We start from the raw sequence: 23977 nt of genomic DNA on the forward strand, positions 1-23977 counted from the left end.
ATTGAACCAAGGCCATAACCAAGAGTACATCTTAACAAGAGGAGACCAGGAGCCCGATTCTTGGTTCACTAATCAAGTTAGGCATGCCTCATTCTTTCCCTTCTTATCATCAATAACGTATATTTCAGGATCACACTAGAGTTTTTAATTAAAGGCATGGAAATGTTCCTGAGTCCAGGTGAAGGCCCTGTGACAGGCACATCACAGTGAATATCCTGCTGATTCTGAGTGAATAACAAAAGCAGGGTAGGGAAAGAAGAGAAATGGAGGCTTTGGGGAATTCAACAGTCATTTTGGGACTAAGCAGGGATGTTGGCCAATGAGGATGCTCCTCCTTCCCTGCTGGGCTTGCTGGGTCCTGTCTCATCTGTCTCCCAGGCCTGCCCCTTCCTCTGTGGACCCCTCATTACCTGTTCTCCTCAGGGATGTGGAGCGCCATCATCTGCAGGGGCTCTAGGCACTGCACCACCCAGCCATGGCGCTCGCTCACCCGCTCGGTCTCCACCTTCAGAAAGCTGTTGGGCATGCGGCTCCAGAGCACGGGCTGGATGGTCTGGATGTCCAGGCGAGGCGGACACTGTGGGACTGGGTTCTTCTCTTCACTCTTAAATATGGCCGCCGACAGGGGCATTGCATTCTGGGGCAAGGCGGAAAGGCATTAGAGAGGAAACACACATGCAATACAGAGAGTATTGCATCATTTGCTGGAGAATGCACCTGGTCCACGATAACCAATGTGGTTAGTGGAAATTAAAAAGAGACAAATGCCTCCAGGGACCTCTAAGGGCTTTATTAGCCTTAATTAAGACCTTGCATAGTGGGTTATATGAGCATTAATTAATTCTTTCAGCTCCCAACAGAAGTGGGAGAAGGGGAAATGAGAACCCATGTTCTGTCATATGAATTTCACAGGCAAGTGTAGGGTCTAGGGGGCATATGAGAAGTGAAAAGTGAAAGATTCCCCTATTTTTTGAGGCCTGGGATTTTTCCCCTAATGGTCAGCGCTGCCTTCTCTTGTCACAGCTATTAGATGAGGGGACAGATAAATACCTTCAGCTTCCCGAGTTCAAACTGAAACAAAGAAGTACTTGTGGGCTGCAGGAAGACTGCTGGAAACACTTTGGTATTGGGCTCCACCTGGAAACCAAAACAAATCGAGAGGTCTGCCAGAATCATAAAATCATAGGTGGCTAAGTCATTGAGTGTTTTAATCAACACCTTCATTCTAACTTCCGCTGAAAGAGCACAACTAGCCGGTGGGTCGTTCTCCGCTGCTCAGAAATTCTCAGAGACCTGGTGCCTATGGTAGATACTGCCACTGCTCCCCACCTTAGTCACTCTCCCACTCGCTCTACTTGGGGCTGAACAATCTCACATCCTTTCATTTTCTCCCTCAGGTAACTGCAGCCAACAGCTTTCTCCAGTGCTCAGGAGGTGGTCATGGGTGAGGAGCAACTAACTTGCCACCAAAGGCAATGCCTGCTTGGTCACGGAACAGCGTGATGTGCTGCCTCTTCATGGAGCGTGGAGACACCTGGCACAGATTGCACCATCATTCGTTACTCCTGATGCCTCCTGGAGGTGACAATTGAGGGCAGTGCGGTGATTTCAGTTTAGTTTTGAAGGCAAATAGACATTGGTCAGGCAAGCCCGGGGACTCTTACAGCAGGGCTTCTCAACCTTGGCACTACTGACATTTTGGGCTAAGTAACTCTTTGTTCTGGAGGTGGTCCTGCACATTGTAGGATATTTAGCAGCATCCCTGGCCTCTACCCAGTAGATGTCAATAGCACTCCCTATCCCCACCACAGTCTTGACAACCAGAAATGTCTCCAGAGATTGCCAAATGTCTTATGAAGGGAAAAGCGCCCCCTACTGAGAACTGCTGCTTTATGGGCAGAGACTGGGAGGTGCTTCCCTGGAATAACATGAAGAGTCTGCCTCCAGAACCCGTCTCCTCTCTCAAAACCTCTCCTTTCACCTGGTTCCTCTTGATTTCTCTCCACCCCCTTCTCACTCTTTACAATTCTAGTTCTCCCATTAAACGGTGTGGGATTCACTGACTGTCTTTTAGCAGCCACTTAGATGAGGCGCGTGGATTTATTTATTTATGACATCATGATCTCCACTTATTACTTGCTCACTTTGATGTAGGGCTTTTGATCAGATGCAGAGGACCATGGAAGGAGAAATGGAACTTTACTTCCACCAACTGAAGTCCTCTGCAATTTCAGACATTAGGAAATTCTTGCAACTCTCCTGACCCACCAAATTAGGGGATGGTAGGTGTTGTGCACCTACCCTGAGGGGCCCCCCAACGAGTCACTCCCTTGTATAATCCCCTCCTCTAGAACCTGGGTCTTGTTTCTAGCAAACAGAATATGGCAAAGTGAAAGGATTGTCACTCTCCTGATTAGGTTACATTATATCAGACTCTATCTCAGCAGACTGGAGAGAAAGATTCTCCAGCTGGCTTGGAGAAGTAAAATGCCATGTTGTGAGGGGGCCACATTATAAGGAATTCCAGGGGGTCTCATGGGACTGAGAGTGGCTGGCCCCTGGCTGCAGCTGGCAAGAAATGGATCATCAGTTCTACAAGTGCAAGCAACTGAATTCTGCCGACAACCACGTGAGCTTGGAGAAGGACCCCGAGCTCCAGAAAAGAATGGCGCTGGCTGACACCTGGATTGCAGCCTTGTGAGATCCTGAGCAGAGGATGCGTCTAAGCTGTGCCCTGACTCCTGACCCACGGAAACTGGGAGACAATAAATGTATGCTATTTTAAGTCACCGAGTTTGTGGTAATTTGTTATGCAGCAATAGAAAATTAATACAGTGAGTTTTCTTTTTGTCGGGGTATTTGTTACAGGCATCTTTTAAATAATGAACTTCCTCAATTTAGACATAAGATTTACAAAAAAACACATTTTTATGGCTGTAAGTGACTTAAAAGATTGCGTGGTCCAGTGCTATCGTTTGCTCATGATGAAACGGGCCAGACTGGTTAAACCCCAGACTTGCGCCCAGCACATGGTCATTCTAGTACACCGCAGGGCTCATATTTAAGGCACAAATATTTGCTTTATACCCAGTGCTTCAGGTACCCATGGGTCATATGAAGGGATAAATATCTGTAAACCCAAAATCTGGGGATGAAACTGCTAGAATTGCCTGGCTGTGTCTGAAATAAGCTTTGTTAAGGACATTCAACAAGTAATTACGTAGTGCCTGCCATACACCTGCTTTGTGCCGACTCTGGGTTTACAGTGGTGAGAGACACAAATGGGAAATTCTGATTTGATGCTGTTGTGACTTTGGCCATAAGGCAAGAGTCATCCTTGGGCTGGCCCCAGATTTCTCAAATACCCAATATGTGATGTTTAGAACAATGCACGATCCTCAAGTCATTTCAACCTGAAGCAAGCAGCACCCTGGTGGCTGAGGAAACCTCACCTGGACCATCAAGAAGCCCATGAGTCTCTGCTCACGGGGAGAGAGAAATGCATTCATCCATAGGTTTCCTATGCTGAACTGAACCACACCAGTATAGGGAGCTACAGGCTGAAGAAGGTGACATGTTTTTAGGTTCCCCAGAACTGGCCCCTGCAAACTTCATAAACCACCCAGCCAGATGCCAGGGCCCTCCTCAAACCTCCCTGCAGAGAGGAGGTGCTTCGAAAGCATTTAGGATGCCCTGGGGTAGGTTTATTTCTACCATGCAGAGTATACTTCCACCACAAAGAACAATGGAAATTTCTCTTCAATCACTAAAATAAGAAGAAAATCCAAGTGTGGCTCATGATGGGTGTATATGAAGATAAAAACAGAAACTGGTGCTGTGGTGAACAGAATCCTAGACAGCCCTCATGACCGTGGGGTTACTTCCGTGATCCTGTACGTTACAGGGCAAAAAGGATTCTGCAGATGCAAGTAAGGCTACTAACCAATTGAACTTAAGATGGAGAGATTATCTGTGGGGGCCTAATCTAATCACATGAGCCCTTAAAAAGCAGGTATTTTCTCCTGCTGGGGGCAGAAGGGAAAGTCAGAGAGATTCTAAGCATGAGAAGAACAGAACATGACCTTTTTGGCTTTGAAGATGGAAGGGGCCACGTGAGAAGGAATGTGGGCACCTCTGGGAATAGAGAGTGGCCCAGGCTGATAGCTGGGAAGGAAACAGACCTCAGAACTTCAGCCTACAACCACAACTGGATCCTGCCAACAACATGAACGACACCTTGATCTTGGCCTTGTGAGAACCTGAGCAGAGAACCCAGCCAAACCTGCAGAACTGTGATATAATAGATGTATGCTGTTTTAAGCTGCTAATGTTGTGATAACTTGTTAGGCTGCAATTAAAAAACTAATACAGTAGCTTCCCAGCCAAGTTGATCTGTTTGACAGCAAATACTTAGAAAGCAGGCACCAGGTGCCAGGTACTGGCCACGCACAGGGGATGCAGCAGGGAACATGAGAGACCACCTCTGTCCTCAAGGAGCTTACAGTCTGGGTGGGGAGCTTACAGTCCAATGGAATGAGCAGTGAGCCCAGATTCGAGGCTGTCACGAAGCACCACAGACATTTTTCCCTTTGTGTTTCAGGTACCTGTTATCACGGGCTGATCTATCTTGTCCTTGCAATAACAGACATTCTATTTCTAATCATATGTGAAGGTCAGGGCATAGAAACTAGCCTGAATTGAAAGCTATTCCCTCTCGTAAATCTGAATCTTATAGCTGGCTCTGTTTTCAGAGCAGTGTGGCTGGGGTGACAATGACCGAGGAGTATCTCTTGGACATACACTTTATTTCTCATTTTTCCCATGATTACATTAAGTGGGACAGAAAAAGATTTCAAATTGCATAGCAGTATTTAATGGGGAGGTCTAGAAACAGCATTTGAGGAATCCTTCTCTCATTATTTTGGTTACTGGTCCTTTCTGAATAGAAAGCCAGTGTATAAATATTGCTGCCCTGCTCCTCTAGAGATAATTGAAAAATGAAAATGGCTACAGCTGCAGAATAACAATTATCACACTACTGGGAGACCCAGTGTACTGCTGGACACATTACTATCTCGCCTGGAATGAGAAGGCTGGCTGGGTGTGAGCTCCCCAGGGTCCCTGCGCAGAGCCCTGACATTGTCCCCATTCACAGCAACATTCCTCAGGGCAGGAGGCGGGACTGGGACCACTGAGCAGAGTAATCAAGATTTATATGCGCGGAGTAAAGGAAGGCATCCAGGAGGTAGGTGCCAACACGCAGCTCAGAGAAGACAACTGACCAGCCCAACATCACCCAGGAACTACAGTGAAAGACGGGACAAGGACGGCCACAGTATCCTGTTCTATGTTGTAACATTTCCTCAACACCATGGGCTCTTCTCTGAGGCAGGCGAGTCACTGCTGCTGCGAATGCCCTGGGTCATTTATTTATTTATTTAGGGACCTCTGAAGTCCAATGAGCCTTAGAAGTTATTAGAGGGGCTTTGGGGGGAAAAAAATAAAAAATCTTTAAAAAAAAAAAAAAAAAAAAAAAGAAGTTATTAGATGCTTTAGAGCTCTCTGCAGCTTAGGGAGGACCCTTCAGTCAAACTCATTTCAAAAGTTAATGGGAAAAAGCTAATGGATTCCGAAAGACAGCAGTAACGTACATAAGCATTTTCTCAGGGGACTGGGGGGAAGGTGGAATCATGAGAAAGTCCTAGAAGAATAATACCTTACTTTCTGCTTCAAAGCCTGGTTTTGCAAAGGCCTCTTTCTGGGAATGGCTGGTTGGGTCCCGGCTGCTGGACCAAGCCTGCCGTGTGGTGTAAATGATTCCACTTCTTCCCAGGAGGGGAAGGAGGTGCACAGAGTGTTACCCACTGCAGGAGGTCCTGCAGAGTGCCTCCATGCCACGCTGTCCCTGGCCCCCAGGAAGGGTTTGGTCCATCCAACGGTCACCAAACATTTCACATTTGGGGCGGCTACTCTATCTCTCCCCTCCAGACCCCCAGCTCACCAACCACAGGCCAGACAAATGACTGCCAAGTGGCTTTTCAGCCTGGAGGCTATAACCTGGGGCTGATTCTAGAATCTGCCATTTTATCCACTTACATAGTAGCAGGATGCTTTTTCTCTGCCATAGTTAGCTAAGCTTCCTTAAACAGTGGCTGCGATTGTCCTGGTCAAAAACCTTCAGGAGCTACTCATTTCGTATTAATACCTCCCTACCTTTCCAAATGAACATAAAGGCCTCATTCTATTCTGGCCATTGTTCCCCAAACACATCTTATGTCCCCCATCTCCATGATGCTTCTTGTGCCATTTTTTCAACCTAGTACAATCCTCACTCTTCATCTGGAAGAATTCTTTTTTTGCTTCAAAATCAAGATTTCCCTATAACGAACATTTTCCTGACCACTCTCAGTGGAAGCTCTCCCTTCTCTGCACTTGGATAACACTCTCTGTCTACACATATGTGAGACTCTCCATTCTACCCTTGGAGTCTTGAGAAAGTTTAATACATAAATTTAACTCCTTAACTTAACCTTTCCCGTGGTATGCTCTGTAGAACTCTAGGCTTATAGAATATTACTAATTGTTAAAGTAAAACAAAATGCTTTTCTTGGAAATAGTATGAGAAATGCTTGGTTAGACAGGTTTCTTTCTGAAGCATTTCTCAAAGTTTTCCTCTACTAATGTTCATTGCAAAACTTCAAAAGAAGGATATAATCTGTGGCGTTTCCCAAGCTCACCTGGCCATCAAGGCTGAAAATCCTGCTTAAAGGAGATCAGGCTTCTTGTGATTAATGACAGGTTAACCTACATATGTATAATTGATGGTTATCCTGAGTAGTTCTATCAGAGTTCATTGTCAATGAAATAGGGAAACATATTATTTACATAAATGCATTTTTAAAGGATCCTATAAGGAATCCATAGGAAATGAGAATAACCTTTTTGCAAAGGGGATACTTCTGGCAAATTGATCAGTTCTTATGGTCTATATCTTGAGTATAGGAGTTTCTTAAAGTGAGGAGTATTTCTGTTCACCTTTTAAACTTTGCATCTTGTATGGCACAGATAATATAAAAGTTGCACAAGAAATATTTATGGAATCAATGAACAACCTTTTAGGGCCCATCACCAAAGAAAAGCCTTCTTATCTTCTATAAAAATGACTAGCATATGTGATCAACCAACAAATGATATTTTCCCCACTCTGAACAAAATGAAGCCACTTTGTTCTTGTTTGTTTTCCTAAATGGCTTGTGGACCACGTGGGCTCATCAACTCCACACGCTGTGGCAGGGATGCTCAACACGAAGAAGAATGAGGAGCAGAGCCCTAAGCACTCAGGCCTGGGACGCTGCTGTCCTGGCCCCAGGAGCCACCCCTACCTGGTAGCACGTGCCGAGTTCTCTCCCATTGGCCGAGAAGGACAACATGCCCATCGCCAGATCCACGAGGCAGCCGATCTCCAGGTCCACATTGCTCCGACTTGATCTTTGGGAGGTGGCCACAATGTCTCCACCCCAGACCATGTAGCAGTTGCTGCGCTTCACACTAGGAACAAAAGAGGGGAGAAGTCGCAGAATCTGGACTGGGGTAGTTTGCAATCACGACTCAGAAATGAAATGCCCCCCAAAGCTTCCAATGAAGCTTTCCAATCAGCCCCCAATCAGTTTTTTCTTAAATGAATTCATTCAGCTTCACCCCAGTTTCCTTAGATATGAACCACTCAGTTTAGGGACGTGGTAATCTATCAGGCTCCTTTCCTCCAAAGAGCACAGTATTCAGGTAACTGTTTCCCAGCTCAATGTCAATTCCCCTTCTGAAACAGATAATGGGGAGGGTAGTATTCCCACCTTAGAGGCGGGAAATGGACGCACAGAGACGGTGACCACCATAGGTGGACTTATATAGGGATTTGGTATAAGAGGCAAGAACAAAAATCTGTGTTCAGAGTTCCAGTCCAGTGTCAGGGCAAAAGTTCTATAAGACACTTGAAAACTCAGGCCCACATTCCTTAGGATGGCTGGCCTGGGCCTGGGAAGACTTGCAAAGCACATAAAGTTTGTCTCTGATGTCGTCCCACCTCCTGACCTGCACTACCCTGCCCTTCCCAGCCCCGTGGAGTTCTGTCCCCATTCTTCCTTATCTACTGACTTGGGTGCCTTTCTCAGCTAGCTGTCTACCAACCCCAGAATGTAAGCTCCATCAAAGGCATTTAGATTTAAAAGCCAGCTATAATAACCAAAAAGCCTTTAAGACTCCAAAGCCCGAATCCTTAATTGTAAGATTTCAAACCCTGGGTGGGCTTTGGAGGAGTGTCCAATTGGCAGAGGTTGTTCCCAGAGCCCCTCACGATGGCTGTGAGCAAGAGACAGCTGATTTGGTCTCCTCCAAAGCCCAATTCTTGGGTACAGTCTCTGAGGTACCCGGTCACTTGAAGTAACATGAAGTGATTTCTCTCAGGCTAAAGGAGAGAGCGACTCTATACCTGACACTAGAGCAGCCCCATTAAACATCCTAGGGTCAATCTGATTTGACCTTGGAAAGCCAAGGGTTTGATTAGAATTCTCTGAGGTTCTTTCCAGCTCTGGAAGTCTGTCACTTTCCCCTACAACTGTAAATCCCCTTTGTAAGCATACGTTCACCTCCTCTCCTCCCCTCTCCTCTGGGCCTGGTTTCTCAGTGTGAATGCCCTCAGGCAGGGCCAGTGCAAATTGCCCCTTCAAAGAGTTTTAGCCACTGCTAGAGCTCCACAAAGGTCAACTGTGTCTGTGTTATTACAGGTTTTTAGTGATTAGAGTACTAAGTACATTGATGACTACTGCAGAATTCAGTTAATAATGTATTGAAGCTGTGGGAATGTGAAATGCCACGCTTTGCCGTATTTTAAAGGGCCCAAATACGAAATGCCTGAAAACACCTGAAAATTGATCCTGTATCTATTTCTTATTATGCAAGACAAAGAAATAAGCATTATTGAGCACCTACTATCCACTGGGTCTTATTCCAGGTGCTATGTTTTAGTTAATTTAATAGATGTGGTCACTGAGGCTGAGATAAATCAAGTAATCTGTCCAGCGTGGCACAGCCAGCAAACTGGAGCAATAAACTCCAATGGGACAGGCATGCTGCCTTTCGTTCGTCTGGCTGAAGAGCCAAGTCTGGACTGGTCAGTTGCTTTCGCATACTTTCCTTTCCAACCTAACCAGACGTCACTTATAGCACCCATTCCGGGTCTTGTCACATGATAGACACTCAGTAATGGTAATAATAGTAATGTCTATTGAGTGCTTGGTAAAGGCACTATTCTAGGCATTTTTCTATGTATTATCTCATTTAAGCCTAACAACACTTTATGAGATTGGAACTATTATTTGCATTTTACAGATGAGGAAATTCAGGACCAGGGAGGTTAAGCGACTGGTCCAAAGTCACATCTCTGGTAAGTACTGGAACCCAGTTTAAATCCCAGGCAGTTTGCTTCTGGACTCTGTGCTCTTACAATGGTGCCCCTTGACACGGCAACTGTACCTGACCTCTGACCACTAATCTTTGATGAGCCAGTAGCATCTAAAGAATACTGATGGCAAAATGTTCCTGACTTTGTGGGGATAAAGGTCAGTTTGAGAAATAACTTATTATATCTCTATACATGTCTGTATGTGAAAGACTCTATTAAATCTCACTTAGGTGGAAACAAGGCACGGTCCCCTGGGTCACTTCTGGGGCATAGCTGCCCAAGGGTTCTTTCTCTGGTGGCAGTACCAGTGGACCGGTGGGAGGGTATGAGTGTGCCTAAAATGTGTTTTCCCTAAAGATCCCTAATTTCTATTCAGTGGTTATTATTCATGAATTTTCTATGTCTCTCGTACATTCTTTATGCTTTCAGCCCTTGCAGACTCTTGGGATGAGGAGTTCTGAGTTGATCAGTTGCTGTGTCACGTGGTACATCTTATTATTTCTTCTGAATTGACTTCTCTCAAGCACCCAAGGATTTTTCTCTGCTTGTTCTGATGCTGCAGAAACTGGGGCTTGCCCAGAAATCATGGAGAAGAGTCTGAGAGGGAGCCTGGACCTCCCAGTTACCCACCTGTATCTCCCATCCCTGGGTCATGCTTTACATACGTGATGAAATTACCCTCTATTTTCACTAATAACACTTCTTCCACCATAGCACTCCCTGTTTACTTAAGGATTTTAAAGCTGTGCTTCATTTTCCCTTTTTAAGAGATGCTGGGAGGTTTCCCTTTTGGAGTATGGGAGTGGAAGGGAAGAAGACTGCTGGGGGGAGGGAGTGAGGAGCCCGCTGGCCAACCCTGCCCCTTGGGAGCCTCCTTACCTTTCATGGACCCGGCCTCTTTCATCCCCTAGAGTAACAGTCACCGTACAGTTCTTATTCAGGTCAAACTTTTCACTGTACAAGTGATAGTCTGGAGTCACCCATCCGACCCAGACGCAGGAGGGGTCCTGTCCAGCGAAGATGCGGGTCGTGTAGTAGCACTGCTGCGGAGAGACCACAGAGCGGAGTGAGTGGCCCCCAGTCGCGAGGAGCAGGCGTGACAGGCAGAAGTAACAGCAGCCCACGTGGCCCTCTCTTCTTAAAAAGCACACCCTGTGCTAGAGGTGACCTGCACCACACCTTAGACTGGGAGGAAGGGCTGACTAGAAAATTTGGCTTCCTTATTTTTTCCTTTTCTGTTGTGCTTTGGCACTTGGAGAATCAAGCACTTAATCTAGCACCCTTGGCCCAGAAGATACTGCTGATGGAATCAGTGGCAGCCCCTCAGAATGGTCAGCAGAGAACCCTAACCCTCTCCTGGGCCCCAGGGCACACCTAGGCTGCTGGGGAGAGCTGGGCACTGTCCTCGGCCTCAGAGAGATACCAGTCGAGGGTCAGAGAACTCATGCTACACTTTCCCCTTGCACAGAGAAGCCCAAGGTATTTTTTTTGAAAGTCTTAAAAAAGACACTGCAAAAGAAAAAGCCCATATTGTGGCCAAGCATCCTTTGTGCGGTCATTAGACTCAACGACAGGCAGTGTTGAGCATTACAGCAGTTCATGACAAGCGTCATGACCATTTGTGAAGTGCATCATGATGTTACAACAGCTAAAGCATTGAGGTAAGTGACTGCCTCATCTTTTTTTTATTAAACGAAATTGAGCACATTTATTCTGAAGGAAGTGACTTTTATTTGTAGTCTGTCATGTTTTCTTGAGTGGAAGATAAAAGGGTCAGCCAGACAAACTGGGTCTTGAATCTTGGCCCTGGCAGCTATTAATCATGTGACCTTGGATAAGTCACTCATCCTCTCTGTGCCTCAGAGTGCTTGCTATCGTCCATCTCCTGGGGTTGCTGTGGGAATTAGGTGGGAAGGTGATGCAATGTGCCTGGGGCAGTGCCCCGCACATACTAGGTCTGTGACACACTGCAGCAAGAACCTGATTCCTGACAGTTAAGCTATGGACTCGAGATTGCTGGATAACTTCATAGAAGGGGTGACATGCACTTCTTCCAAAGAAATGTTTTTCAGCAGGTACTAAAGAAGGATGAGAGAAAGAAAGAAATTAGGAAGCATTGCTTTCTGACTACTATCTAGCTATAGAAAAGGGACCAAAAGCAGCTTCCATCTTCTGGACTAGTTCCCTGCTTCTTCTCATTTGATTGCTTTCAACATTATTCCTGGCAGTGCTCAGAGAGATGGGAGAGTTGATTCATAGACGTTTACATAAAAGAGCAAACAAAAGGATTAAATGAAGACTCCCCCCCTCCAACCAATGTTCATTTCAATCAGAAAGGCAGTGCTGGGTCCCTGGAGACAAACGGGCACAAGTACACCATGATGCCCAATTAGGAGCTCCAGGTAGAGCTTCTGCTTTACATTGAATAACTGTCTTTCCCTCTCCCATTTGAGAAACACCACAGACATGTTCTGGAAGCATCAAGATAGATATTAAAAGACAGAGTAATTGGCAATTAAAGAGGATCTCTAGACAGATCTTTGCCGTAAGGAGCATATTACCAGGCACAGCAAAGAATCCAATAATTAAAACCATAATTGAGCACATTTACTTACTGTTGTTGTATGAGAGAGTATTTCTTGCATCTGTTTCCTGGGGGAAGATAATCCATGTTTTAGTTATTCAGTTGTATAGAGAATTCCGCAATTCTGACAGGAAATTGATCTACCTTTAATGATGAAGGCAAGTTTAGGAAACCATTTCCTGTACATGAGTGATCCTAACTGGTCTTGGGACTTATTCATTTGTAACCCGCTACCACAAGCCAGCGCTGCGACTTCCAATGCTTGTGCCTCAGCCCAGATGGTAAATTACAGCTGGGGGGAGGTTGGGGAGGTTGTAATAATGGGCATGGATACCTCTGAATACGTTATCCTGTTCTCTCAAGTGCTTGTTTAAAGCCTGCTAGATAGTGAAACTAGAGGAAAGCTGGACAAGACAGTTCCAGACAGGCAGACATACAACAACGATTAAAAATAGACATTAAAGGAAAGAAAGACAGGAGGAGTATATTCTTTATCAGGAAGGAAAGAGTCACATTATTCGAGTCACACAGCTGCTGGGTTGAACACTGGCCATAGTTATGCAAAGAAGGCAGTATTCACCTCCAGAAGCTTCTCATTCCACACAAAGGCAACAACAATCGCACCCTCTCATGCACTTATATTCCTTTTACTCCTAAAACATAGGAATTGTAGGTTGCCAGGAGGCTAGAGACTCAGAGCTCAAGAAGAGCAGAAACTTTTCCACCACATGTGCCCCTGTTTAGCTTGATTGGTCCCCTAATTATACATTGCACAAACACACATGTGCACGTGTACGTACACATGTGTACATGCACATCCTCACTTCTCTACCTCACCGAAAGCAGAGAGAACCCGACCCACAGAGTTCTAGTTGTGCTGAGGCAGAGTAAGAAATAAAGAGACAGAAAGCCGACTTCACAGCAGACACAATGAGCACCTCTGAGAGTGGGGGCCCCACCCTCACCTTTTCTGGAAAGCGTCACTGTCCAGACAGGGGCTGTGGCTGAAGGAGGCGTGGCACTCGATGGGCATGCTCAGGCGGCAGTAGATCATGTTGGCATTGCTATTCTGTGTGCCAAACGTCTTGTGGGTCACCTTGAGGCATGGAGGGCTGTCCATGGTGCCATCGATCCTCACAACCTGGAAACACCATGGGTCCTTACCTGACACACCTGAGGGCCCGACCCTGACCCTGTCCCTCCTTCCCTCATTGACATTACATATGTCAAGGCTTTCTGCAAACTACAAAAGTTGTCATGAGTGATAACCAAACTATTACTCTCATCATTCCTTAGACCATGCCCTGAAGAAAATAACAGATCTGTCTCTGGCCAGAGAAATTAGAGATTTGAAAACATGCCCACTGGGTTTTCTGCAAGGTCAAGGGTGGGGAATGGGTGCACGATCGGGGGCAGTATCTGGATGATGCAGCATCGTGTCCACTGAGGCTGACTGCTCAGGTCAGGGGGTAAGTGGCTAAAGAAAAAATTCCAAAGATTTCCTTTGGCAGGAAGCATGAGAATATTTAAGGGAGAAGGTTCCAGAAAGCCCAAAGCTCAAGAAGAGACATCCCAGCTCCATCGGAGGGCACTGTCTCCCACCCAGCAGGTTTCCCACCTCTGCCACAGTCACAGCCTGAGTGCTGAGGCTCCCCAAGGCTCCTCTAAATATGGGGACACGCCAGGGCACAAGCATTGCAGGGTGGCATCGGAGGAGGAGAGATCAAAACTGGATTTTTTAAATGTGTGTGTGTGTTGAGAGGGGGAGAGGAAGTAAACTGGAACTTATAATAATAACTTTTTAATGATCTAAGCATTTCTCCCACATTCTGGAGTACAGTTCCTATCCTGGGGTCTATGAGGATGCTTAACCATTTTTGCGCAGTTTGTATATTTTTCTAAGTGGAGGGTCTCTAAATTCCATCAGTTTATCCAAGGGATTCATGACCTCCAAAAGTTTATAAGCCAGCTTTCTAAAGTAATGGTCAGGCAGGAATCAGAGAAATAAAAGTCTCTACTATTTAAGACTGTGGAGAAAAAGGGGGGATTAAGAGTTGATGCTTGTTGAATTTAGATTGGAAGGTAAGGTAAGGAAACTTAGTCAGGTGGAAGCAAGCCACTGAACCTAATGCTTCAACAGAGCTGATTTGTCTGACTTTCCATCAGCCTCCCTCCCACACACACCCCATGAAAAAGCCATGGTGGATGGTGGGCATGGGCAAAACAGAGCAAGCAGATGTGGAGCCAGAACACAAAATGGGCTCCTTATAATCTTTGGCTCCTCTCAGCTCCCCCTACAAGATGGGAGCATCATAATTGACTACTATACCTCAGTTTAAAAGGCTGGAAATGCTTCTATAGAAATTAAACAGGGCTTAGAAGACATCAAGTTATGAACATAGAAGAGTCATGTCCAGAATATACCATCTTGAGTGTTGAACTTTCTCAGGAAAACAACATTTAAGGTCTCTGGATACTGTATGGCCATGACAATACCAGTATAGGAACATGTAGAGAAAACACAGTGGCCCAAAGTCTTGGGGATGGATCAGCAAGGTTCTTTCTGCAAGGTATTTGCTGTTAGCAAGCTGTCTCTGAGCTGCCCCAGTTAAGGTGCCCGCAACTACAGCTCTGAGGGTCAGCGAGGAGGTGGCTGGTAAGCAGCCAAGGCAGGGACTTAGGTAAGCAGCTGCCTGTTGACAGGAGCATTAGTGGGAGCTTAGAGCCTTGGCCCACCTGCCCTGCCAGGGCCACCCATGATGTGTAACGTTACCTCTATATGTGGATGATCTTTTGGCACGTTGACAAACGTTGGGAGGCGCTTGCTGAACCACATGGCAACATCTCGGTTCATGTTGACAGCAAAAGGCTCAAAGCCCTCTTGGAGGCCGCACATGGTATAAAACTTGAAGGTACTGGCATCCATCCCGAGATTCATGCGGCCGATCTGAGACAATCCCAGAGAGCAGATGGGCACGAAGCCTGCAGAATGGTGAAAGCAAGCCCTGCTTCAGCCCATGGTACCAACCCAGGAAGCTGCAAGGAAGCCAAGCCTGTGCTTCCTTAATGGCTTTGAGTCCCAGTAGGAAAGATGGGACACCATACTTTGTCTTTCTTCTTGGCACATAAACTCAACGACAAGAGGCCACATGGAGTCTATGGCTGCCCTTGGTGTGTGGGAAACAAAGTGAATTTGGTTCAAAATGATTTGGGAAAAAACAATCATCCAGCCAAGATTATTCTTAAGATGCAAATAAATATCAGCTGGAAAAGTAAAACCACTAAGAGAAAAAGTGAAATTCTTTACCCATGCCTTAGTTAAACCTGATATTAGGCCCTGCGAAATTTTAAATACTGCCCCAAACAAAACAACACAGGAAGCCTAAAGAATGACGTGGGGCAAATTGCCTAATTTTTCTAGATCTCAGCATCTTCTCCAGTGAAGTGAGAGGCCTAATGGTTCTTCCTGTTTTGACAGTATGATTCTAAGAAGTTTTCAGTGCTAACACTATGACCGCTTGTTTACAAAATACAATTGACAAACTCCCATCCCCTAGCCTACTGCTCCGGTCCCCACCTAAGCAGGAAGGTGAGATTTTTGAGTAGGAGCGGTATGATACTCCTCTCTCCCCTCCTACAGTTATTGTCTCTCCAAGCTCGCTTCTGTATCCCTCATATTAAAAAATTACCATGCAGAATAGACCAAAGCAGAAGTTCAAACTGTTTGGTGCTCTTCTTTGAGGGCTATTTATAAATCATAATTGTGGACCAACAAATCGGCAGAGCTGGGAAAGCACTAATTATCCTGGATCTGGGAGGACGTGGGAGGCAGGCGGCCCGAGAGCACTCAGAAGGGGAGGAAGGGCACCGAGGCTGGTGGCTGCAGCAGGGGATGGAGCCCCCACAAAGACAACTGGTGTTCCTAGGACAGGGGTGTCTATTTAAGGGGGAATTTAAAGGCTGATTTTGGGAGAATTTATATTCAACAGTAAGAACTTTCGTTCATAGAGACCAAGGCCAAAATGCACTCTTTTTAGAGCGAGAGCTTATACACTATTATTTAAGCCACCAAGTTTCTATGTAAATAAGTCACATAAATGAAAAGTAAATCCCTCACAAGCTAAGTTGGTTGCTTTCGGAAACTATGAACTCATTTAGGAAACTATTTAATACTGTTGAATATCATTTCTAAATAAAAGAGCTTTAATGTAGCCCTAGCAGAATGAGGGTGACATCTGTACAGAGAGCCTCCTCTCAGGGCCACCGAGGACTGAGACTGGACTGGTGGCCATGGCCCTCAGGAAAGCAGATGGACAGCTGGAGCAGACAAGCATCCATTCCTGCAACCTCCCGAGCATTGCTATGCTTCTGGCATCATTGTGCTCAGGACTGTGATAGATGAAACCATCTCCTTTCTATGGACAGAGATTTTTATAAATAAGGAAACTTTGGAGACCTGAATCCAGTGTGGAATAAGGATTGCTTTTGGCAAAATTTCTTGGGTCCCTACTGGGACAGAGGGCTCTGCAATGTGCTATGAGAAGATGTGAAGGGAGGAGAGGAAACTGTCCTGATCCCAAGGAGCTTATAGAAATGGGGACAACAAATGGAATATAGAAGAGTGAATGATGTGCTGTAAAACATCCCTACTCCCAAGACAGTATTTTGGTTTCTGCTAAGGGGGTAACCCACCCAGACAACTGCAACAGTAGTAGTTTTATTTCAAAGCCATGATCATGAAGCCTTCCAGCTCTGATGTGAGCAGAGAGGACATCTTAAGAACATCTCTCGTCTCCTCTCTTCTCTATTAACTTGAGTAGTGGAATAAATGAGCAGCAGGTACAAAAGCCTGAGTGGGAAGAAGCAAGGATGAGGACTTTTGAGTAACTCAGGTCATCTGAATAACTTCCTAGTCACAGCCCCACTGACAATGTAAGACACACGCAGAAGGAAAAAGGCAGTACTTGCATGAAGCCTTTTTTCTAAGGAACTTGGGCTCCTCATCCTTTCTAAGCCATCAGCAGAGGGGACGGCACTTTGTTGAGGATAGAACTGAAGCCTTGAGGAGCTAACAGACTTGACCAAGGTCACGAGAAGGGCAAGTAACAAAATGGGACAAGATCCTACACGCTCTGACTCATAGACCAGCTGCCAGTCAGTGTGCAAGGGTGGGGGGGGGCATGAATGTTCCAGGGGATGAATGCCCCAGATTTAAACAGTGGTTATGTCCCAGGGCAGAGGGTGCGCTCATTGCAGAGTCAAATGCTGTCCCTCTGGGGCAGAAGCTCTCTCCACAGGGGAGAGCTGAGCACTGCATGAGAAAAGGCATGGCACCAGAAGTCATGGATGTGAATGCAATGGGAGGGAACGAGTGTAGGGACCTCCTGGGGGGCTAAGTGGGCACAACTGGGACAGCTCTGAAAAGCAGTAGCAGAGAAGCTGACTCCAAGGCTTGAGTCAGAAAAGAGAAAACCCAGAAAGGACTAAGAGCAGAGATAAATCCTCGTAGGGTGCCAGCACAGTCTCTGGGGAAGAATACTTGATAACCGGATACATTCAATCAGCTCCCTCCAGCTGGTAAGAGGCTCCAGCTAATGATCTCCCCATTTCTAAAGCTTCTTTACTGGAGGCATTAAAACCTCATGTATCTTTATAACTCTGCATGATAGATAGAGAAGGGGGAACAATGATGATAAAGCACAATAGCTAATACTCATCAAGTACTTTCTAAGTGTCAGGCACTGGGCTTGGTGCTCTATAGATTTATCTCATTATTGTGCCCATTTTACAGATGAGGAAACTGAGGCTTAGCAAGGCAAATAACTCACTCAAGGTCTTTTACCTAGTAAGCTGAAGAGCCAGCCTGTGAACAAAGCTACCGGATGAGCAATCCAGAGAGAGCAATGGGGATCGAGGCTAGGCTGCCTGCTCTCTAATACTCATCTACATTGACTTGCTCTGTGACTAACTCTTCGTTCCCTTTTCATATGATTTGCCTAAGTGTCATGTAGTTGACACTAGCCACAGTTTGCCTCTGTATCTGGCAGCTGGAGACGCATGACTACAAAGTACTCCAGGCCCCTTAGAGGAAAAGGGCTACCTGTCACAAGTGGCCACATGGCTCCCTGGAGTTGATGTGGATAAAAAGTTCCATTTGGTAAGGCCACATGGCAGTACTGTGAACACTGACTCTCAAAAGCAAGGATTTGCACTTTGCACACAACCCAATTAACTCATAGGTTTAAGCCAGACTTGAGAAGTCAGAAGATGGAAAAATTAAAGAGAAAAGCAATACTCCCTCCCTACATGCGGCCCAATGGATGCAATTATGCTGATATCTTTGAAGAGGTTTGAGGAGAAAATTTGCAAATGGCATTATCTTGAACCAAGATGTGCACAGAGTTCTTGTTCTAGGAAAGAACGGCGAGAACACATGCATTTAATCCTGTAGAGGACCCCAGGCTCTGATAAACTTTGTATCACAAGACCTCATATGGGTTTTGTGATTAGGAAGGGAGACAGCAGGAGGTCACCATTTCATAATTCAGGAGCTGGGAAAGAAACCAGTTCTCTAGAAAATCCAAACCATGGATCGATTTTCAATCCATTTCAAACTGAAGAAAGACGTGAGAGCAAATCACTACCAGTAATGGAAAAACTGAGATCTTGGAGAGAAGTGGTTAGATGACTGCCCAGACCATTCCTGGTGTGTTTCCAAGAGTCTCAATCCAGCAGCAGGTGTTTTACCCATTAATTTTTATTTCCTGCTAAGCCTCACGAAGATGGAGTTCAGGGACAGCGCTGAGATGGTCAGAAGCCTGGTAGAAAACACAGGAAACAAGAGGGCATGTTCCCCAGCCACAGCCACTTTCTGAAGCATGGCATCCATCCGGAGGGAGAATGGCAGGGGTAACCTTGGTACCAATGCATCTGCGTGCAGATGGCAGTGACACTTTGGCAAGTAAGTTTCATCTGCCACCTACAGAAGCAGAGCTGGGGGATCTGTTAAACCCTAACAGGCCAATGGCAGGAACAGCCTGGGGTGCTGCCCCTGCAGACACCAAAGCCGGAGCAGGAGCAGGATGTCCCTTAGCGGAATGCCTGGCAGAGAGGCAGCCCAGGAGAATGGCACTAAAGCCTCTGCCACACGTCACATCCGGAGGTCTAGCAGGATGTTCAGGATTTTATCTTCCTTTCCTTTAAATGGAATAAAAGAGAAGACTAATAGCAAAGGTTTCACCATGGAAGTTTCTGAGCTTCCAGATGCCTTTAGGCAACAACGTTGGGAGCCATGACGGTCCAGGCCAGGGACCAAGGTAGGGAACACTGATTAGAAAAATTCTCATGAGGCAGATAAGAATATATCACCTATGATACAGAAGAGGATGGAGACAACAACTTATAAATAACCCAGAGGAAAAAACAGCCATGAATTGTAATGCCTGCTCCGTCCCTATCCCCAAAGGACAAAAAACTTTCCTAGCATGACTCTCACTGGGGTAATGGCCTGAATCAAGGCTGGGATGCTGGCGAACAGAACACAAGCATATAGGGGATTTTGCTTTATGGGCGGCTACAAGGCCCAAAATGTTTTATTTTCAACAGATGCTTTTCCTAACAGCTCAATGCAAGAATTGCTGCCTCTTTCCATTTTATGCAGAGAACGGAGAGATGCTCTATGGTTATTCCAGGCCTCTGGGCTATTGTTACCAAATAATGGCATGCCAACTTCCTCTCACTGCCCTTCTACAGACTCCTGAGCCATCACAGAACTGAAAGAGCCTTCCAATTATCTTGTCTCTGTGTTATTAAAGTGCGATCCGATACTCCAGTATATTAACATAATACAGAACAATTCTGATATAAAACCACTTCCTAATAATAGATTTTGTTATTCTAAAGGTCAGATCATGTCCCTGTACACAAAAGGCCTATGAGGCATCGCCTTCATTACAACACAGATGATCTCTACATGCAGGGTTACCCTAGAACATCCCTCTTCTTGATAGTATTCCTCTGCTCAAACCCCACGAGAGCCCCATGTCCTAGAGAGTGAAGTCCAAGGGTGGTTGGTCCAGATTAGACAATCAAAGCGTCTTGAATGAGAAGCCTGAGTCTTTGTATTTGAGGCTTAATCTGCACCTTATCTATCTTTCCAGCTTCATCTTGCATAAATCCCACACACAAATCTTCCAAACTGTTCCGCCCTTTCCTGCGGTTTCCTGATTCCACTCTATTACTCATGCTATTAACACACTACTACTGTTACTCTAGTTACACCCCCTTAGGGGAATACCCTTCTCCTTAGAGGCAGACATCTCATATTCTTTATTTAACATTCAATTTCAATCCTATTCTTACAGAATTTTCATTCTGTATTAGTCATTTGCCATTTCTAACCTAGTGCTTTGCATTATTAGTTACCTTTTCATATTTTCATCTTATTTTTTTTCCAACTAGAAAATGAGCTCTTTAATACTGCCACTGCTTGCATTTGTATACACCATAGACCACTGTTTCTCATACTTCAATGTGCACACAACCACTGGGGTATGTGGTCAGCAATTTCTGATTCAGTAGGTCTGGTGTGGGTCCTGAGATTCTGCATTTCTAACAAGTGGACCCCACCTTGAGTGGCAAGGCTTTGGACTTTACAAAGTTCTTATAATTCTGCACAACATGAGAGATTCTTAACTCTTCCTTATGTTGAGCCAAAGCCTCATGGGCAAGTAACCTCCCCCAGTTCACACACAGTAGAACCAGGAAAAATTTCTCGGTCTCCAGACTTTTTCTACTCCAGGGAGCTACTTTTCTTGGGAATGCACCTGATTCTTCTAGTTCTTTGTTTTCCTCCCTGCCTCAAGAAGACAGCACTTCCTGTGGTGGGTGCTCAGTAAGTATCTGTTTCCTAAGAGCAGTGTCAGAAGATGGCTCTTCTACGTACGCTGCCCTCATATCCACCTACACGATGTCCTCCCCTTTGCCTCTGAACCAGCACAGAAGCCATTCTTTCTGCTGGCAGGGTCTTTCCCACTTGTCTCCAAAAATAGGATTCTTTCTTTAAAGCTTTGATTTTAAACCTTTTCAGAAGGCATTAACATATGACCCCATCTGGCTTGAGTCATCACGTCTTTCTAGAAAAATACATTGACTTGCAACTTTTCTATTTCCCCAAATACGTGGCTCTCAGAAATTTTAAAGCTCTTTCAAGGTACAGTTGGATATGCATGTTGCAGATAATAAGTGCCTGTAAAAAGTGTGAAAGTGATTTATAAAGCTAAAAGCACTCTGTAAACAGACTATTTTATATATATATATATATATATATTTAAAATATATATATCCCTATATTTCTGCTGCTCTTGCCTATGCAGTTTTATATTCTTTAGTTCTCTAGAAAGGAACTGTTTCTTTTTGTCAAGTTTCAGAAATTTAGAGCTACCAGGAGCTCTAATCATTTACAGAGGGGGAAATGAGGTGCAAAGAGGTTCAATAAAGTCGACCCAAGATGTCACAGGTGGCGAGGGGCAGCAGCAGGAGGGAACCCAGGTCTCCTGACTCAGAGCAGCCTCTTTCCCTCTCCACTCCCCTGCCTTCCTCCTCATCTCTAATGAAGCAACAGACAGTGGTAAAGCACCAAGCGTAGGGGTGTGTTCACAGCAAGTATCAAGTCATTGCCACAGAATCTTATATCCAGAAGTATGTTGGAAGTCATGCAGTCTATCATCTTATTCTTTGGTATAGATGAAGAAAGTAAAGCCCAGAGAAGTCAAGCTAAGCCTCTTTGGGATCCACATAGCTTGTTAGGAGAGAGGCAGCTGACTCACAGTCCAGTGCTCCTTCCCCAATATGCCAACAAACTTGTGTACACAATATAGTTATGTAGACAGGACATGAGAAGTGCCAACTGCTCTTTTGTGTAGTGGGAAGGACTGCCCTGATTGCGGTCTATTCATGGCCATTAATAAGTGCAACTATGCTCGGATTTCACAGCAAGTCTGAATTTCAAAACAAATTATATCTCATTCAAGGGAACAGCTAAGTCGAACTTTCGTGTTTCAATGGTTCTCATCAAAGCATCAAGTTCAATTACACAAACATGCAGACTGACAAGTCAGAATAAAAGGATCATTCTTTAATCCACTGACTTTTCTCTCCTGCCAGGGACATTAGTCCATATACAATTAGCATTTCCTTCGTAACACTCGGAAGCCTGGGGAACCTTAATATGCCAAGGCACGGTGCAGGGAATTAGAGGAGAGCTGCTTGGTCAATCTGCAAGCTCAGAACTTATATTTATGCTGCATATACGAACTATCACTATTACTTGTCTTGATTCTTCAAAAATGATAGTCTAAGGGGTGGTCTTCACCACCAGGGTTTCAAATATGCAAAAGTCACTGCACCCTAAATAAGGAGGTAGAAGAGCTCACCCAGCTCTCCCTGGATTTTTCTTCATCTCTTGGAGTTGGAATGGGGGGGAAGGTGGTAGATTTACCATTCTCAATCTCGTAGTCAGCGAAGGCAAGTTCAGAGCCTTTGCTGGTGATCAGCAGCTCCCCATTCAGTGTGAAGATCATTGAAGCATCATCCAGGTTAATCATACATCCAACCACATCTCCTGGCTGCCAGGTACGTCCAAAATACCCACTCCCTTGATGCCAACGCTGGCCCTAGGAAACAAGACCCCAGAGCTTAGAGAAATGGAAGTCCTAGAAACCCCCGTGCACCTGGAGAAATGACCACATGAGCAATTTCTCCTAACTGGTAGTGGTACCTGGTTTCTACAAGGCATTCACCTGTCTACCAAGGATAACTCACAGGGAGGAGTAGTCTATCTTACAGATGAATGAAACTGAGATACATAAAGCTCATCAGAAAAGGCCTGAGTCTCCCAATACCTAGTCAGCTATGACAACAAGCAGAACTCCCACTAGGGCAAAGCGGTAAGATTTCCCCACACTGGCTGCACAGCGTTCTGTGCACCTCCTCTGGAGGAGAGACAACGGGCTCAGATGTAAGGGCAGATATGGAGGTAATTACACAAAGGACTTGGGCCTACAGTCCTCCACTTTACCAGAGCAAGGGCAAAGTGACAATCACTTAGGTACGATCATTCAATGGTCTAAATTAGCCAGTGGTAGCAGCCACTCACTTTTGAAGCCAGAGATCCAGACTCTCGGTACTTCTAACTTCTCGGGAAATGTTTGGAGAAGCAAAACTTGGGCTGAGGATATGTGGACACTATCCAGACTCACCCTGCTGCCTTCAAACACAAAGGCTTGGTCATCTGCCCCCAGCTCAACGTCAGGCCGACAGCCTGGCCTGGCCCAGCCGACGCGCATGTCTCCTCCGGTCACCACCTCAAACTCAAAATACCACTTTCCAGATCTCACCGCATACGACCGCTCCACTCGGAAAAATCGGATCTTGTCTATGCTGACTTTCTCTATAGCTGGGTCAGCTATCGCAAGAAGGAAAAGGAGCAGACGGTACAGGAGGGAAAGAGAGAACACAGACTTGAGTAATTAGGTAGCGTTCCTCAAAAGAATTTGACAACAACAAAGGCTGATGACAGATCTCCTACTATCTAACACAGCATTGTGTTCATAATGTAATCATCATCATCATCATCATCATACAACAATACAAGCTACCATTCACTGAGCAATTACTTTGTAGTAGATCCTTTAGACACTATATCTCAGTTTTTCCTCACAACAATCCTATGAGGTAACTAATACTGTCTTCATTTTACAGATGAAGAAATTGAGGCTCAGAGAGGTTAAATCACTTGTTCAATGTCACAGAGCCAATAAACTGAGGAGAGCAAGGATTTGAATCAAGGTCTGTCTTATTCCAAATCCATCCACTTAACCACTTGTAATACTGCCCCACTAACCTACGGTACTTCCTGGGGTAGGAGATGACAATGA

The 23977-nt window shown here is 45.4% G+C and overlaps 1 protein-coding gene across 1 annotated transcript in view; it reads right to left on the minus strand.

The window, feature by feature from the left end:
• RYR3 (ryanodine receptor 3) overlaps positions 1 to 23977 on the minus strand; it is a 269878-nt gene that overhangs the window by 169098 nt on the left and 76803 nt on the right. The window contains 9 exon segments of the mRNA XM_087429068.1: positions 411 to 637; positions 1051 to 1137; positions 7383 to 7548; positions 10337 to 10500; positions 12073 to 12109; positions 13007 to 13182; positions 14815 to 15023; positions 22540 to 22714; positions 23300 to 23505. Of these exon segments, the coding sequence (XP_087285194.1) occupies positions 411 to 637; positions 1051 to 1137; positions 7383 to 7548; positions 10337 to 10500; positions 12073 to 12109; positions 13007 to 13182; positions 14815 to 15023; positions 22540 to 22714; positions 23300 to 23505 (1447 nt within the window).

This window comes from Ceratotherium simum, chromosome 3 (genome assembly GCF_057802395.1).
Source record: "Ceratotherium simum simum isolate JZ-2026a chromosome 3, ASM5780239v1, whole genome shotgun sequence".
NCBI lineage: Eukaryota > Metazoa > Chordata > Mammalia > Perissodactyla > Rhinocerotidae > Ceratotherium > Ceratotherium simum.